At 35.4% G+C, this 17,084-nt stretch overlaps 1 protein-coding gene across 5 annotated transcripts in view; it reads left to right on the top strand.

The window, feature by feature from the left end:
* Positions 1–17,084, top strand: part of LOC149565304 (uncharacterized) — a 187,644-nt gene that overhangs the window by 11,274 nt on the left and 159,286 nt on the right. For all 5 annotated transcript variants that reach the window (XM_089818838.1, XM_089818835.1, XM_089818840.1 and 2 more), the window contains one exon: positions 7,108–7,279. In XM_089818838.1, coding sequence (XP_089674964.1) covers positions 7,108–7,279 — 172 coding nt within the window. The remainder of the gene's footprint in view (positions 1–7,107; positions 7,280–17,084) is intronic.

Consider the following 17,084-nt stretch of genomic DNA (forward strand, 5'->3'; position numbering starts at 1 on the left):
TACCAGTTGCCCATCATGTGGCTCTTTGCCATCCATATGAGGGGTGTACTTAGTTAGGATTCCATATTCCACAAATCCTATACCCTAGGCTCAAGAGTGGATATCGTCCCTCTTGGCCATCATAACTCCCACTTTAGTGTGATTTTGTAGCATATACAAAGTGCTTGATTTTCTGCCCCTAGCAATTACCAAGGCTCTTATTGTCACTTTCCATCTACTTGATTTGAAAGTTGACTGCATCCTTGAGAATCTGTTTGGCTAATTGAAATCAATTTTTTTCTAAGTTGAGGAACATATCCGTCGTCTTGTAGCAGCCAACTATTTCCATTTTTTAGTTTCAATAAAATATCCCCATTGCCAACAATATCACAAGATTTATTATCGCTAAGATAAACTTTATTGAATTTACCGCTTTGGTAGTTTTTGAGGTACTCCCCGCATGGAGTGGCATGAAATGATGCTCTCGCAGTAAGCACCCAAACATCTGCTGTAAATTTTCCAACAGTATCACCTGCATCTTCTTCTTATAGTTAGAATTAGATTACCCACATCTTCTTCATGTGTTGCATTTACTTCATTTTCTTCCGGCTGATTTTCAGCCTTCATGAATAACCGACAATTCTTTTGATATGGCCTTTTTTGCCACAATACCAACAGTCACTATTTCAACCTCTTAACTTTGATTTCCTATTGAATTTTGTTCTTTCTCTCTAGTTATGATTTCCTCTTTTTTTTTGATGTCCCTCTATTGCTGGTTATAAAAGCATCTCCTGATGTAGTTACCTGATTCTTCCTCATCGTAACTTCACTGAGAAGAGTCTCGACAGGATCATCAAATTTTTATACACTTCCCTTCTTGCTGGACACCGTGTTGCTGATAACCATTACACCTTCTTCCCAGATATTGGGTAGAGAGCACAATATCAAATTGGCCTAAATTTCATCATCCATGTTTATGTTCACAGAAACTAATTTGCCGATCAATGTGTTAAACTCGTTTAAATGGTTCGACACAACTTTGTCTTCCTTCATCTTTAGATTGTATAACTTCATTAAAAACATTTCATTTGACGCTGAAGCCCTTTCATACATGTTAGATAACCATTCCTCAAGATATTTTGGTGTCTTCTCTATTGTAATATTAAACAACACAATTTGGAGAGGGAAAATATTATTGTTGCCACCGCCTTTTGTTGAACTTCTCCCACTCCTCATCATACATTGCAGTTGGCTTCTTTGTGTTTCCTTCCAGTTTTATTTGTACTAGCAAAGCTCCTAGCTGTAGCTTCCACTTTACAAAGTTTTGACCCAAGAAATTTCCATTTGTACATTTATTACTTCCATTTTTCTTCAATTTTCCCACAACTTCTCTTGAGCTCTGATACTACTTATTGAGTAAATACCAAAAGAACAAATTAATGATTAAATCGACACCAAACAACAAACAGGAAAACCAAGAAATTAAGAATCTACACACAACACAAGGAATTACATGGTTCATCATTAAAGGCTACATCCACTGGAAAGCAAGGCAATATCTTTATTTGCAGGTACGGTAGAATTCAAAGTCTATACCATTTTATACAAATGTTTAACTCTTCATATAGGAAGAAACAACCATCAAATGAAGAGACGGAGAAAGGAATGGCCTTCACATTCTCAACATAGTGTATATACTATTTAACTTTACTCTCATTATATGGAAGTGCATGGCTGCTGATATCTATATTAAAATAATGTTATGCTTCTTTAATGATCATCTTAGTTAGCTTCTATTTTAGACTTCAGTTTATGTTTGTTTCATTTAGAAATGTTGTAATGTACTTGTCTATATAATGTAACTCCATTTTCATTTTTGTATATGCAATTTCCATTACATGGTATAAGAGTGGGTCAATGAGGTTATTTAAGTTTGCGCAATTTTTATAAAAACTTTGTGGTCTGATCCTAAATAATTATCTTGAAATTATTTAGAATTTTAGTTTATTTTTCCAACAAAAGCAAAGGTTGTTTATTACCTACAAATTGTGAATTTGTTTTTTCAATTTGAGGGTTTTGTGATTTTTTGTTTTTTCAGTCTGAAAATTGTTGAGATTGAATAATCGAGCACAAGGATTTTTGTGGGTATTTTAGGTGTCGTTTCTTCTCTCCTTTATGTAGCATTTTAATGTGCATGTTGTGTTGGTGTGTAATTGGCATCTACGTTTTTTTCCAACTAACGAGGTGCACAACCTCCCATCTCTTTTCCATGCCATTTAAAATTTTTTCACATTAATGGTCCATCTGTTTTTTGGATGCATTCTTCCAAAATTTGTGGCTTGCATCCAAGGTGCATTTTTGTTGTAGTTCTTATTTTTTTAGCGACAAAAATCTTTAACGTGTGGCTAGGGTTTATGGTGTGCTTCTGAGGAGATTTGTGTGTGTTTTTTACAGATACGAGATGTCTGCGTTCTTTGCAAAGTTTTTGGTGCCTTGTTTTTCTCCGACCTACATGAAGACTTGCAGCATTCAAATCTCATATTCATGATTTTATCTGCAAATTTTCAAATCGAGGGTTTTTTGTATAATCTTCTGTGATCTTGGGTTTTGCATGTTTTTCCAAAAAAATGTCATGGTTTTTTTTGGGTTTATACTTTTTCCCATAAAAATATACTGGTTTTATAGGTTTTTGCTCAAAAAAATTCTGTTCAGTGTTATACTATTTTCTTGAAAAATTATTGTCAAGTTTTTTTCAATTTTCTCTTCAAAAATTATTTTTTATGTTTTTATTTTTGATTTTCTCTTCAAAAATTATTTTTGGTTTTGGTACAATTTTTTCCACGAAAATCATTTTGTACATGGGGTTTGCTTGATTTTTACAAAAAGTTATGTTCATGCTATTTTTGTTTTTGCTCGATTTTTCGCACTAAAATCATGGGTTTTTTTTTCTCTGCAAAAGGTTTTCTGATTTTTTTCCACAAAATATCACGATAGATGCTTTAGTGTCTGGGTTTAATAATTTTTTTGTAAAAAAATCATGTGTTTGTTTTGATGGACTTTTTTTTTGGAAAAACATTGTGTTCGGTTTCTTTGATTTTATCCTCAAAAATCGTTTTTGGATTTTATGATTTTTTCATCAGTGTTGCTGCTATTGTGGTTTTTTGTTTTTTCTGGAAAAAATCATTTGAGGGTTTGTTGATTATATCCACAAAAAGCGTGGTTTCTTGCAGTTTGTTTTGGGTCGTAGTGCTTATCTACAAAAGTTTTTGGCGCTTTTCTCCTCAATATCGTGATTTCAGTTTGAGAAGTTGTTCTTGGTATCTCTAGCTACAAGGAGGGGCAGTTTTGTTCCCTAACATTAGGCTGGAGTGATTTTGGTCATCTTGGTCATTTCCAATTTTTTTGTAGCATTAGGGAGGGTCTCAGCAATATTCTCATGTCGTAGAGCATTCTATGCATTTCTGACCAGGATGGGGCAGCCTTCTATGCATATGTGATCAAGCGGCCTGCAAATAATGTCTTACGTAGGTTGGTTAGAATGATGACCATTAAGGGAGGGTATTAAAATAATGCAGTGTTTCTTTAACGGTCATCTTAGCTAGTCTCTTTATTTTCGGCTTCATTTTACGTTTGTTTCATTTAGAAACATCTTAATATGATGGCCTATATAATGTAGCTATGTTTTCATTGTTGTATATACAATTATCGTTACAATCTAAATAGTAAAAATGTATTTCAAGATCACAAAGCTTGTCTATGCCATATAATGCTTCATGGATTGATCAGGCCCTTTTTCCGAACATCCTTTATCACTAATGAGATACAACTCAAATGTCAGTTGATTTCCAACAGGTTCCAAAATCAGCCTTTTATCATACATTTCTTTTTGAACCTCTCATGCCCAGAGCTTTTTTTCATCTAATACAAAGATACAGAGAGGTAAATTAACTCTTGCCTGAAAAAAGCAGTGCTGAAATGGTTTTCTCAAGAAACTGTAAAAGAAAAGTTGGATTTTAGTTTTGTAGCTATGCTCAAACCTGTAACTAAAGGTGAGATGTAGAAACACTTCCGTTGGTACACAAAATTGCACCTACTTTGTAGAATCATTACTGAGACTGAGATACTGGTGAGAAGATGTCATAGGCAAAGAGAAGGGTTTGTTAACAATGAGAGGACAGTCAGATGCCAAGTTATAGGGAAGGGAAGCCCCACTTCTTCATTAGGCTCTGCAGAATCCAGGAGGGCGAACCTTGGGGTCTTCTCTATATGACAATTAAAGAGAAATTAAGAAAATTTAACAATACTTTGATTACCATGCCGTAATGACAACCATTAACAAACCAATTAATCCTCAATGCAAGTAGATATAGACAAACACATAACAATGGATGAATGACAAGTTTGTATCAATCTTTAGTCACCTGTACATAACATACAGACATGCATGTTATATAGCCAATCAAGAGGAGTAGGCTTACCAGTTGAGAATTGGAGAAGTTGTTGCTTGGGCATACTATTTTATGACATTAAGAAGACATAGTTGTAAGGATTGACGATCTCCAATTATAGGTTGGAGTGTTGATCTTGAAGATGCCACATGAATTGATGAGGAAGATACACAAGAGGATTGATTAGGGTTCCATTGGATGACACAGTTCCTCATAGTGATAGTGACTTAACCTCCAATTTCAATGCGATATAGTAGATCCTGATTACAGGCAGCAGCATATTTTCTATTCTTGTGTCATTTTGTTGTTGAAACTTGCAGGTTTTGGGCATTTTATTGTAAATCTTATTAAACTATATATGCACATTGACAAAGAAAGCAATTAAACCTTGTTAATCCATTTGGCAACTCTCATGAGAAATCTCAATTCAAGTCTAATATTATGTATTAAGCTTCTATTATGCATATAATAAATGTCTCATCAATGCCATAATATGATTATTTGAAATTTCCTATATTTTCAGTAGGTCCCACCTGCTGTTCATTAAAACTGGCCTTCTAAAATGTTCTTCCCAGAAATCCATCCTTCTGCCATTTCATCCCCGTCGTTGAAAGTTGGTGGACACAATGAGACACCACCGTGACCGACAAAAATCTGCATTCTATTCCTTATCCAAAAGCTTATAACAAGAGAAGAAGTGAAAGACAAAGTGAGAAATGGTTGAATTGATGGTAGAGATTAATTTGATCTGGAAGCGAGGGATTTACAACAGAAGGCTTAATCCTCATACCAACCAATAAGCCAACAAAAAGATTACCGCGCACAAACATGTCTACAAAACAATTCTGGTACAACCAGACCCATGGGCATATGTGCATGTGGCAAGTCAAATTGCAACAGCATTAGGTTGTGTCATAGTCTACCTTTGCTGGCAGCCAGAAGATTTGCACATGCATTGTAAAAGAAATCTGCATTGGGTCACATTCTGGTACTTCAGAAATGCCTATGTGATTCAATTGATTACTTTATTACAGACCTATAAGGTAAACTGATATTGATCTACCTCATTCTTGTGCGCATTCATCAAAGGATTTAATCTAAATGGTAGTTTGCAATAACAAACCTTGAGTGCCAATGCCATCCTTGCACACAAGTGTGGGTCTTAATTAATAAAGATAAGCTTTGATCCACAGAAAAATGTAGTGACAATGCACGACCAGGTTGACAACCACCTTGTACAAATCCAGTGCATCAAGCCCAAAAACATAATTTTGACCCATGTCCAGCCCATGCCCACAATTGACTCAGATTTGATATCCTCTTTATAGCTATGAAACCTCTGTTCTGATTCTGTATACCTCCATAGACTACCATCAGGCTCAACGATGCTGTCAAGGACAAGTGGACAGCACTTGGACTCATAAAATTGAGATCACCACCAGCCATAGGAAGAGAACATGAAGCCTTGGCATGGGTCTTGGTTAAGGCATGATCATTACAACACAGAGAAAACACAACCACTAGCAATAAAGCCTTAAACAGCTTGGATTCCGTAGGGCATGGGTTACATGCTATCAAGTTTGAGTTCTTAGTAAAAGTAAAAAATCCATGACCCAAAGGTTGCCGGAGTTACATGATTAAACAATTTTTAATTAGCATTCATATGGCTATCAATTTGAGTTCTTAGTAAAAATCCATGACACAGAGGATGCTGGACCTATATGATTGAATCAATGACTGATTAGCATTCATGCAAACACAAGAGTCACAAGTTAGTTAGTTTGAGGGGTTGTCTGTAATGAGAAAATCAACATTTGTTGCACAGCCATATCGTCGCAAGGCAACTAGAAAAGTCTTTCAATGAGATGTAGAAGAGGATCCCACCAAATAACACGTGTACCCAATAATATGTAACCACCATGGATGACAAGCCACATTGATATTGCCTTGCTCCTGCCACTACCAAAGTTGAGATGTGGTTGGAACGACAACTCATTTAAGAATTCACGTAGGCCACCATACAAGACAATATGAATCACTTTGTCACCTGGATAAGACCCAAAAATTAGATACATATTTCTGGTCAGTACTAAGCACAGGGTTGCAAAAGCATGGGAGCACACAAATTTAATGCTTTTTGACTCTCTGGGTTATACATGATTTAGAGTCAACAACTTCCAAAATCCTCAGAAGAATATTTGAATAGGAAATAGCACTGAGGATGAAAGCAGGGAAGTGAGGAGTGGGGATTCCTCCGCATGGATGCTCTGTAGATAACGAAGCAATTTTTACCATAAATTATTTGTTAAGGTTTTGATAAAAGTGAAACTACCCACTTAGGCCCCACGTAACTTTATAAGGCTTATATACATAAAGGAAAATGAACTAGGAATTTCACTTCTAAGTTCTCCTGCATATTTTTAATTTTTTTTTCCTGTATTATTTATTTATACTTCCATGGCTCCTAATTTTACTCCAATGCCTTAAAACTTGTAGAAATCAAATGGCTCACTTTATCAGTAGCGCCTTCTACTAAAACTCATGCCACAGGTAGGTCACCCCAAAGATGGGTGGATGGCACATGGCTTAACATACATGGTTAACAGATATATCATTAGGGTAGTGTTCAATTTTACATTTTTCTGACAGCAGATTCTCTGTCCACGGTTTCATTTTTCAGCTTTATACTTGTCCCTCTCTTGCTGCTTTTGGATGCTTCAATAGCCTGCAGATCAACCAAAAGCAATCATTCTTCCAAGAGGCCTATCATAATTAGTGACAGCGTGGCTGAGGGTGTTTTATCATGTTTGGAGGAAGTGTTGAAACGATGTTCATTATCTTCTACAAACCAGGTAATCTAGAAGCATTGGTAATATTTCAAATATCAAGTTAGAGTAAACTAGTGCCTTTTGTTGAGCTATTATCACTAGAATTGTTTAAAGTTCTTTGGAGAAACATGAGAGCTTGCAGACTTGCCTTTTTGTTGATTTAATTTAAATTTTATGATGAATGCATGTCAAAAATTGCATCACTTTGGAATCTTGATATGATGATACAATGTAGACTCTTAAAAATGTTTTCCAAGTGTAGGATCATATGAAGTTGAAACTTTTTTGTACATATACATATTTAATTTTTGCAATTTCAACATGTTTATATTTACTAAAGGTTTTAAATATTATATAATTCATGTTGATAAATATGTAATGTAGATGAACCCTGCTCTTACAGCCATGTATTTAGGTGTCATAATTAAGCCTTAAATCGCGCAACTTAGTTTTATCTCTAAAAGCTTACTACTACCATCTATTTATTTTTATCGTGAACTGAGGCTTTTTATCATCCATCACTGTGCTTTGCGTTTTCCTTTTTTAATTAGTGAATGTTGTCTAGTTGGTATTAGAATAATATCCATATATTCTCCTAGCTGACATGTTCCTATTTGTAATGGTCATATTTCCCATATATGCTTGGATGTTTCCATTTTCTGTCTTAGTTCTTTTATGGAAACATCTTATGTAAACTTGTATATATTGATTTGATTGATCTAATTAAATTCAATTCATTATAAACTGTTGAATTGCCCCGCTTATATGGAATCAGAGCTATATTTTAAAGATTTTTGCGAAAACTTTTTTTTTTCATTTTTTTCTTTCTAGGTTTGATTTTTTTCTCTTGGCTTCTAATTGTGGTATTTTCCACTTTTTTGCCAACTTTTCTTTGCAGTTTTTGCAGTGACAAGATTATTTTTTGCCATTGATGTCGTTTCTTGGTGCCTTGATTTTGTGTTACAGCCCATGATTACGCAATCTCCCGGGACTTAGTCTTCTGTCATCTGCAACCACAGCTCCCAGAACTCGAATAATTTTGTACCCTTTTTTGTAGCAACAATATTTTACTATGTTTTTTCTAGAGTTTTGTGGGTCATTTTCTCTATGTCGCATCTGTAGCAAATACTCTATACATTTGAGCAACTCATCTTGGATGGTTTTTTGCTCTCAAAAAGACCATTTTCTGGTCATTTTTTTCAGACATTTCTAAAAATACAGTTGCACTTTCTCTGCTTGGGTCTGCAGCTTTTGTTTTTGCAGACGAGGGTTTTTTGAAAATGCGACCTGCGTTCTTTCCTTTCAGAGATCCTCGAAAGTTTACAGACCTCTAGTTATCATTTCTAGCCGACTAGGGTTCGTGTGAGAGCCTTTGGATTTTTTAGTCAATGAAAATTTTGATAACATTTTCTTTGTGGGTTTTTTTGAGAGCGTTTCTCAGTATCTCATAATCCTTACATTGGGATCCATGCCCAAAAATCTGCTATTTTGCCTTGATATCAATGCTAAAGAATAACACTAAGGTTTTGTTAGATCTTCCTCTTGAGAAGAAACCCATTGAACGAAAATGGGTCTATAGGGTCAAATACAAGGCTGATGGTACTTCAAAAATGTACAAGGCTTGTCTTGTTGCTAAAAGCTTCTCCCAGCGGGAAGGAATTGATTATGAGGAGATTGTTGCGCTGACAAAAAAGATGAGCAACATCAGATTAGTCCTAGCCACGACAACTCAGTGTGGCTAGAAGCTCCATTAAATAGACATCAAGAATGCCTTCTCGAATGGTAAGTTATAGGAAGAGGTCTACATCACACAACCTCTTGGATTCAAATTTTCTTGTAAAGAACACCAAGTACTAAAATTAGTGAAAGCAATCTACGCCCTAAATTGTAATGACCCTATCTAATAGGCCACTAAACAAAACCCTAAATTTAATACACTGCTAAAGTATATTGCTGAAATAAGGAAATAATAGTGCCAACGTATTTATTCAATGAAAACCAAATGTTTTTACAAATGATATGGCAATTTTCAGCATCGAAACATTATGACATGGCACATTACAGATAAACCCTAACTAGCTGTATACAATTGAGAACTTGTTACAACTACAAACTGAAAAGAAGAGCCTGGATTGATCAGATACTGGAGACTGACTGCTGAAGATGATATGGTGAAAGTGCAACTCCACTTGAAACTCCAAACCAGCAATTAAGTACAAGTGAAAGGACTGAAATATCCTTCCCACAATTGCAATAAATCAGGTGATCTTTCACACCCTCAAAATTGCGTACCAATTGAGAGTTTTCATTCTCAGTGGCCAATTGTGACTACTTGCAGAAACCCTAGGCTCCACAACGCACATTAGCAAAAATCAATAATAAATCTCGATGATAGGCAATGAGCCCTCAATGCCTATTTATTTATTTTTTCCTCGATAGGTCGGCCTCATTTTAAAATTATTTCTCTGCTCCTTCCAGCAACCTCTAGAACATTATTTTATTTAATGACTTTATAAGATATATCACTTAATTAAATATAAAGTTACCTTGTAATATTTTTTTTATCGATAACTTTATAAATAATTAACTCCTCCAAAACGGGGACATTACATAAATAGGCTCCTTAGGCATGCTACATGAAAATTGGTAAGTACCTCACAGATCAGGGTTTTTAGACATTTCTTTTGACTCAAGTTTGTATGTCAAAGCATTCAGAAGTTATATCATCCTTTTGGTTATATATGTTGATGATTTGATCATCACTGGTAGTTCGACATCTTTGATTCAAGGAATCAACCAAAATTTATGCCAGTCGTTCGACATGACCGACCTTAGGCTTCTGTACTATTGCTTTTGTGTCAAGGTTTCACAGTAGTCTCATGACATCTTCATCTCTTAATCTAAGTATGTGCAGGCTCTGGTAGACGAATTTAGAATGTAGGACTGTAAACCCACATCTATACCTATGACCTAGTGGGCAATTTAATCTATCTTACCGCTACTAGACTTGATCTTAGCTATGTAGTGAATTACGTATCCGCTTCATGATTGTTGGTGTAATTAAATATTTACTAATTACACTTTACTTAAGCTTACTTAGGATAATGCATTGCATAGTAGTTTGTCATTGAGATACCTAGGAATTTGCACTTCAATTAAGCACATGGTGGTGGAGAATTCCACTCTAGGTGGTACTCATTATCTCATTCCTCTTTCTGTGTGAGATCCACATTTAGTGCACATATCACATTATCATCCTCATTATGACACATACTTCATTGCATATTGGAGGATGATCCACCTTTGGTGGACATGTGATTACACCTTAAATATGTGATAGTTTGTCGTCTCCTCATCATTATCTCTTATCTCTTTGTCGATATATGCAAACCCATTATTTACATTTGAATAATGTCAAATAATGTGATGTCCATGTCCATTATCAAGAAAATCGTTCTTGCATCTTAATGCAATTATCTTGCAATTTTCTTCTGGATGTTATCTTGGTCTTTCATTTATCCTTGGGGTGTTGTAAAGTCGCTTAAAACTCTATTGTATTAGAGCTCTCAAGGTGTGAAGACCACTTCTTAAGAAGTGCAATCTTGGCTTGATTCAATTGTGGGTGCAAAATTTTGCATTGTGGGCTCTAAGAGGCTGTTTCGGTGAAAATTGACTATAAAAACATCTATATTTGGCAAAAGTCAAATTTGTGGCCATTTTGTTTTGCACAAGCAAGCCGTATGACCTTGTGCAAGTATGGTATGATTTTATTATAAAATTCTATTTTCTGCAATTTTCCCGTTTATTCTTTGTAGTTTTTTATAGATTGTTGGGCAAAATTTTGATGGGCTTGCCTGTGGGTTTCTTTTAGTAAATTTGCAGGCAAGCACATGATAGTGTGATTTGTCATACCGATGGATTTTTCCAATTCATTGTCTAATCTTTGGATTTGCATATTAAAACGAGAGTAAAAAATGTTTCCCTTTGAATGTGGGATTAGCGTAGTCACAAGCTGCCCACCACCCACTTAGCCATACTTCTGTAACACTCCCAAAATGGATTGTGCTCAGGCGACAACTCTCACGATCCACAACAGGAGCCCCTTCAATTTGTTGCCTCTATGACAACCCATTCACTCTACAATGATCTTGAGAATAATTGCGACTCATCGACAAATCATGGGTTTAACTTGCTCAAGAGGCTACTTCCATATCATGCGGGCAATCGGTGACACTCAAAGGACACCACCTCAAATCTGATTCGCATCCAAATTGAGCCCTCTCTCAAGATCTACAACCAATTATTGGCGATCCTGTCACATTATCTGCAACACAATGTCTTGTTTGAAAGTAAAGTCCACCAAGATAATTGCAGGGGGGGGGGGGCGGTGGTGGGTAAAATAGTTATCTGATCAATACAACTTTTATTAACATTATTAATTCTCAATCATTTAATTAATATAACTAGCAACCATAAGAAGATACACATACGCAATAACCCCAGATATGTTAACTAGGAAAACCCTTGATCAAAGGGAAAACCCCAGTGGGGATGGTACCCAAAAAATGATGTAATAATATATAAGTTCCTTGTAAGAGGATGTACTCCGTTAGGAGCAAATGAATTACATTTATTACATATCAGTCCTTGTTAGTAGACTTTGAATCCCTATAAGGAGATTCCAACCCTATTAGGAGTTGTGCCAACCATGTTAGGAGTTGTAGAAGGCAGAAGGGCCCACTCTTCAAGAAGCTTAAGGGGCAGATCGCCGAACTCACTGTCCAACTGGCCTCTTTCAAAATAATAGAAAATACAACAGATCTCAGCAACTCATACTCTTCTCTTTCCTCTTAGTGTGCCTCTTCTGCACCAAACACTTCTCAAATCTCAATACCAAATCTGCAAATTTGCATCACAATAATCCCATAATCCCATAGATTGCTTACTCGCATTATACTTCACGTCCACAAACATGTAATCCACTTAACACATCTAAGAATCAAGGAAACTATCCTTCCTTTATATGAAGTCCTCAAAATAATTCATTGAGTCTGCCTTGAGGCTTTCCGAATTATAGTTACAATAGGACCTCTTTAAAATAACACGCTGTATTACATCTTTTCATAATTACATAATATTGTTAGCTAATAGTATGTACAAGTCTTTCAGACATGCGACTTTGGACTTCATGCACTTGTTGATGTCATCATTAGGATGTCTTCCACCTCTATCTAACTGTGCTCAACCAGAATCCAATTATCAGAAACCACTTTTTTGGAACTTTGTCTGCAAACTATCTTTTGTAAATCTCGAATAATTGTTACTAGTCTTCGACTTTTTGCATGTGCTCTTAACCACGTCATCAGGACACTCTATAGAACATGTGCCTAGCTGCGCTTGACCTCATCTTCAATCCATGATCCGTACGATCTCAATCACCGTTTGCTACTCTGCCAATCTTCTTAGCATGCTGACATCAATGACAAACATAGTCATGAATGCACCACACAATCATGCTATCAATCTCTCCAATGCTCCAACAATGCTAGGATACTCTCCCATAGGAATTTCATCAGCATTCATTTTAACGATCTTCCCCTTTGGCATTGATGGCACACAGATGAAAAACATCTAAGTTCCATGAATAACAAGTACAACTTTGCTGCTGCTGCTGCTTTCATTTTTTCAAATTCTCTTCATCAATCAAATCTGAATCTCTCAGGAACAACTCTTCATCAGTGCGGTTTCTCCCCCTTTGATATCTATATTTTCTCTATTTCATTAACAATTCTCCCACATTCACAGGAGATACTTTTCTTCCCAATTCGAAGGAAGTGTTTTTCATACTCTGTCTCCCCCATTGACATCAATGGCAAAGACATCATTATGTTAGTCTGCTATTCAATATCTTTAATTAGCTCAAGTGTCCAAAGACACTGTTCATTTCCAAATGCCAAGAGTCCTTCATGACTTAGCTCAAACATAGATACTCCCCCATAGAGGAAGCATCAACATTCAGTCCAAATAAACAATAGTGCTCTATACCACTAGATTGATGCAATTTTTGCATCATTTACTTTGAGGTAGGTAGGGGCATAACCCCAAGGATACCTTGCAAGTTCTCAAATGTATCCTTAGGTAAAGGGTTCGTAAAAAATCTGCAATCTGCTTTTTTGTACTAACATATTCTAGTCTGATCTCTTTCTCTGCAACTTTCTCTCTGAAAACATGATAATTAATAGAAATGTGCTTCGTCTTAGAATGTAATACAAGTTTCTTAGACATACTTATTGTACTTGTGTTATCAGAATGTATGATGATAGGTTCTGAAAACAATATCCCAATATTCTTCAACATTTGTTTCATCGACATGATTTGATTGCATGTGTACATTGCTGCTACATATTCTGCTTTTGTTGTGCTCTGTAAAATACAATCTTGTTTCTTGTTTAGCCAAGAAACCAATCTTCCTCTTAGGAAAAATGCTCTATTTGTACTCTTTGTACCATCCATATTGCCTGCCCAATTCACATTAGTGTATGCACATAGAGTAAAGTCATTTGATTTGTCATACCAAAACCCAAAATTAGGTGTACCCTTCAAATATTTGAAAATCTTTTTTACTGTTGCATAATTTGTTTCCTTAGGATCAACTTGAAAACAATGCCAACTTCATTAGCTATGTCTGGTCTTGTATGAGTCAAATATCGCAAACCTCCAATGATGGATCTGTACTTCTTCTGCTCAACAATAGGTGCTTCATTTTTGCTAGATAACTTATGACCAGTTACCATAGGTGTACCAACAGATTTACAACTCTCTAAACCAAATCTCATCAATAAGTCTTTCAAATACTTAGTCTGAGAAATGAAAATACCTTAAGTGCTCTGCATAATCTGCAAACCCAAGAGGTACTTCATCTCACCAATCATGCTCATCTCAAATGCTTTCTTTCATCTCATTAGCAAATGGTTCACTTGTTTCATCATTTCCTCCAAATATTATATGGTCCATAAATACTTAAATGATCAACAAACCATTCTCTATTACTTTCAAATGCAAGTTACTATCTACAGTACTTTAGCAAATGCCAATTTTGGAAAATATTTATCTAACCTTGCATACCAAGCTCTAGGTGCTTGCTTCAAATCATATATTTCTTTCTTCAACTTGCAAACCATATCTCCTTTTGTCAAAGGAAATCCTTTGGGCTACTCAATTTATACTTCTTCTTCAAGTCCTCTCTTCAGAAATGTTCACTTCACATCCATTTGATACAATTTGAATTTCTTGTTAGTTGTATAAGCCAAAAACATTCTTATTGCTTCAGTTTTGGCAACAGGTGCAAATGTCTTTTCATAATCTATTCCTTCTTGCTGTGAATATCTTTTGCATACCAATCTAGCTTTGTTTCTCACAACCTCTCCTTGTTCATTCATTTTATCTCTCAAAACCCATTTAGTCCCTATAATATTTTTATCCTTGGGTTTAGGAACTAATTTCCATGTATCATTCCTCTCAATTTGATCTAACTCCTCTTTTATAGCTTGAATACAAAAGTCATCTTTGCTAGCTTCATTTGTGCTTTTAGGTTCAACTTGAGAAATCAAACACAACTGTTCATGTACTTAGTTACTTGTCATAACTCCTTTGTCTTTGCTTCCAACAATCCAATCAGCAGGGTGTTTCTTTGGCAAATTCTTTTTTGGTGTCACTGTCTCAACTCTTACTTCTGCTCTAGGTTCAAATCTTGGTTCCTCTCTTTGTTCCACAACTTGGATCTCATTCTACAAATCATTGTTAGTTTCATAAAACAACTCAATATTTTCTTGGTTAGCCTTAGGATTGGCTTCTTCATTATAATCGTAACCAAGTATTCTTTCTTGAATTCCAAACTTCTCATCCACTTTCACATTTGTGCTCTCAACCATAGTTTCCTTTGATTAAAACATCTATAAGCTTTTCTTTTCAATGAATAACCAAGGAACATACCTTTATCGCTTCTTGAATCAAACTTACCAATGCCATTATCTGTCTTGATATAACACTTGCTTCCAAAAATTCTAAAATACTCTACTGATGGTGAATGTCCAAACCATAATTCATAAGTAACTCTTGTTTGTACCTTTTCTGATCTGTACTCTGTTCATTGTATACGTTGCTGTATTAATTGCTTCTCTCCAGAATGCCTTTGATACATCATTTTCAAACATCATAGCTCTTGCTGCTTCTGTTACAGACTTGTTTCTTCTCTTAGCTATACCATTCTACTCAGGTGTTTAGGGGATGAAAGCTGTCTCTTAATACCATTCACTTCACAAAAACTCTCAAACTCGTTCGAGGTAAACACCCCACCTCTATCATATCTTAAACACTTAATCTTTAATCCAAATTCATTTTCAATTCTGTTCTTAAACACCTTAAACTTCTCAAATGCTTTAGACTTTTCCTTAAGAAATGATACCCACATCATCCTGGTAAAATCATCAATGAGAATCATAGAGTACCTTTTACCGTAGAATCCTCTTGTCTTTGTAGGACCACTCAAATCTGTGTGAACAATCTCCAACTTTGCTATTGTAGTGAACTTCTTGCGAGGAAAAGCGCTGTTCTTCTGTTTAGCCATAACACATTCCTTACATACAACATTAGTAGACTTCACAATTTTTGGCAAAACCCTTACAACAAATGTATTGCTTGCTTTAATGATATTATCAAAATTTATATAATAAAACCTTTTATGCCATAACCATTTGTTATCAACTTTAGCAACCAAGCATTTTATCTCTATAGGATTTAGTTGAAAAACATTATCTTTGGATCTTGTGCCAGTGCTAATCATCTTACCATTTTTATCCTTGATGATACGTGTCTTCTCTGTGAACTGTAATTGATATCCCTTGTCAACCAACTGTCCCAACACTTAGAAGATTATGTTTTAGTCCATCAACAAAATAAACATTATTTGTGTAAGTTTTACCATGAAGAGTAATAGAACCTATTCCCTTAATATGACAAGCCGCATTGTTCCCAACTCTAACAATTCGTCCATCACAATTGTTGAACTCAACAAATTTATTCATATAACCAATCATATTATGTGAACAACCACTGTCTATAATCTAGTCAACTTTCTTCTCAACTTTTGACACTAGGGCTTTTTCTTCTCTAACTTCTTTTTTAGGACTTTCTTCTTCTATGGCAACAAATCCCAACTCATCACCACTTTTTTTGTCGACTCTTTAATCTAGTTCATCATCATCATTTGCATACAAACATTCTCTTGGATTTCTAGAGTTGAAATTCTTTTTGTACTTCTTCACTCTTTTAGGACATTTAGAAGCATAATGACCAAATTCATCACAAGTCCAATATTTAAAGATTTTCATACCATCTTGTTCTCTTCTCACAAGCAGGGTAATTCCTTCTTCAATCTTTGTGTCTTTCTCAGATCTTGATCTACTGCTGCTAGCATAATCTCCACTGGCGCTTGCACTCCTTGATAAGGTAGGACGAACATTTAGTGTGCTAAAGGTAGTCTCCACTTTAGGAAAATCTCCAATTTGTGTCAAACTTATTTTTGTTGCTTCGAATCTTCCAAGAAGAGTCTCTCTAGAGAACTTCTCAGTACAAGGTATCACTTGCTCAATCATCTGTGCTGTTTGCTTGAATGGTGGTGTCAAAGTTTTCAAGAATTTCCATATGATCTCATTTTTTTTCTTTAGTTCCTTCACAAGCCTTGATTCTTGCAACAATTTTTGATATTGTGCGAATATAACTTCTTACAGATTCATCTTCCATCATTTTATCTTCATGAAATAGACATATC

This window comes from Cupressus sempervirens, chromosome 3 (genome assembly GCF_028749045.1).
Source record: "Cupressus sempervirens isolate cs-2001-9-10 chromosome 3, ASM2874904v1, whole genome shotgun sequence".
NCBI classification, from domain to species: domain Eukaryota; kingdom Viridiplantae; phylum Streptophyta; class Pinopsida; order Cupressales; family Cupressaceae; genus Cupressus; species Cupressus sempervirens.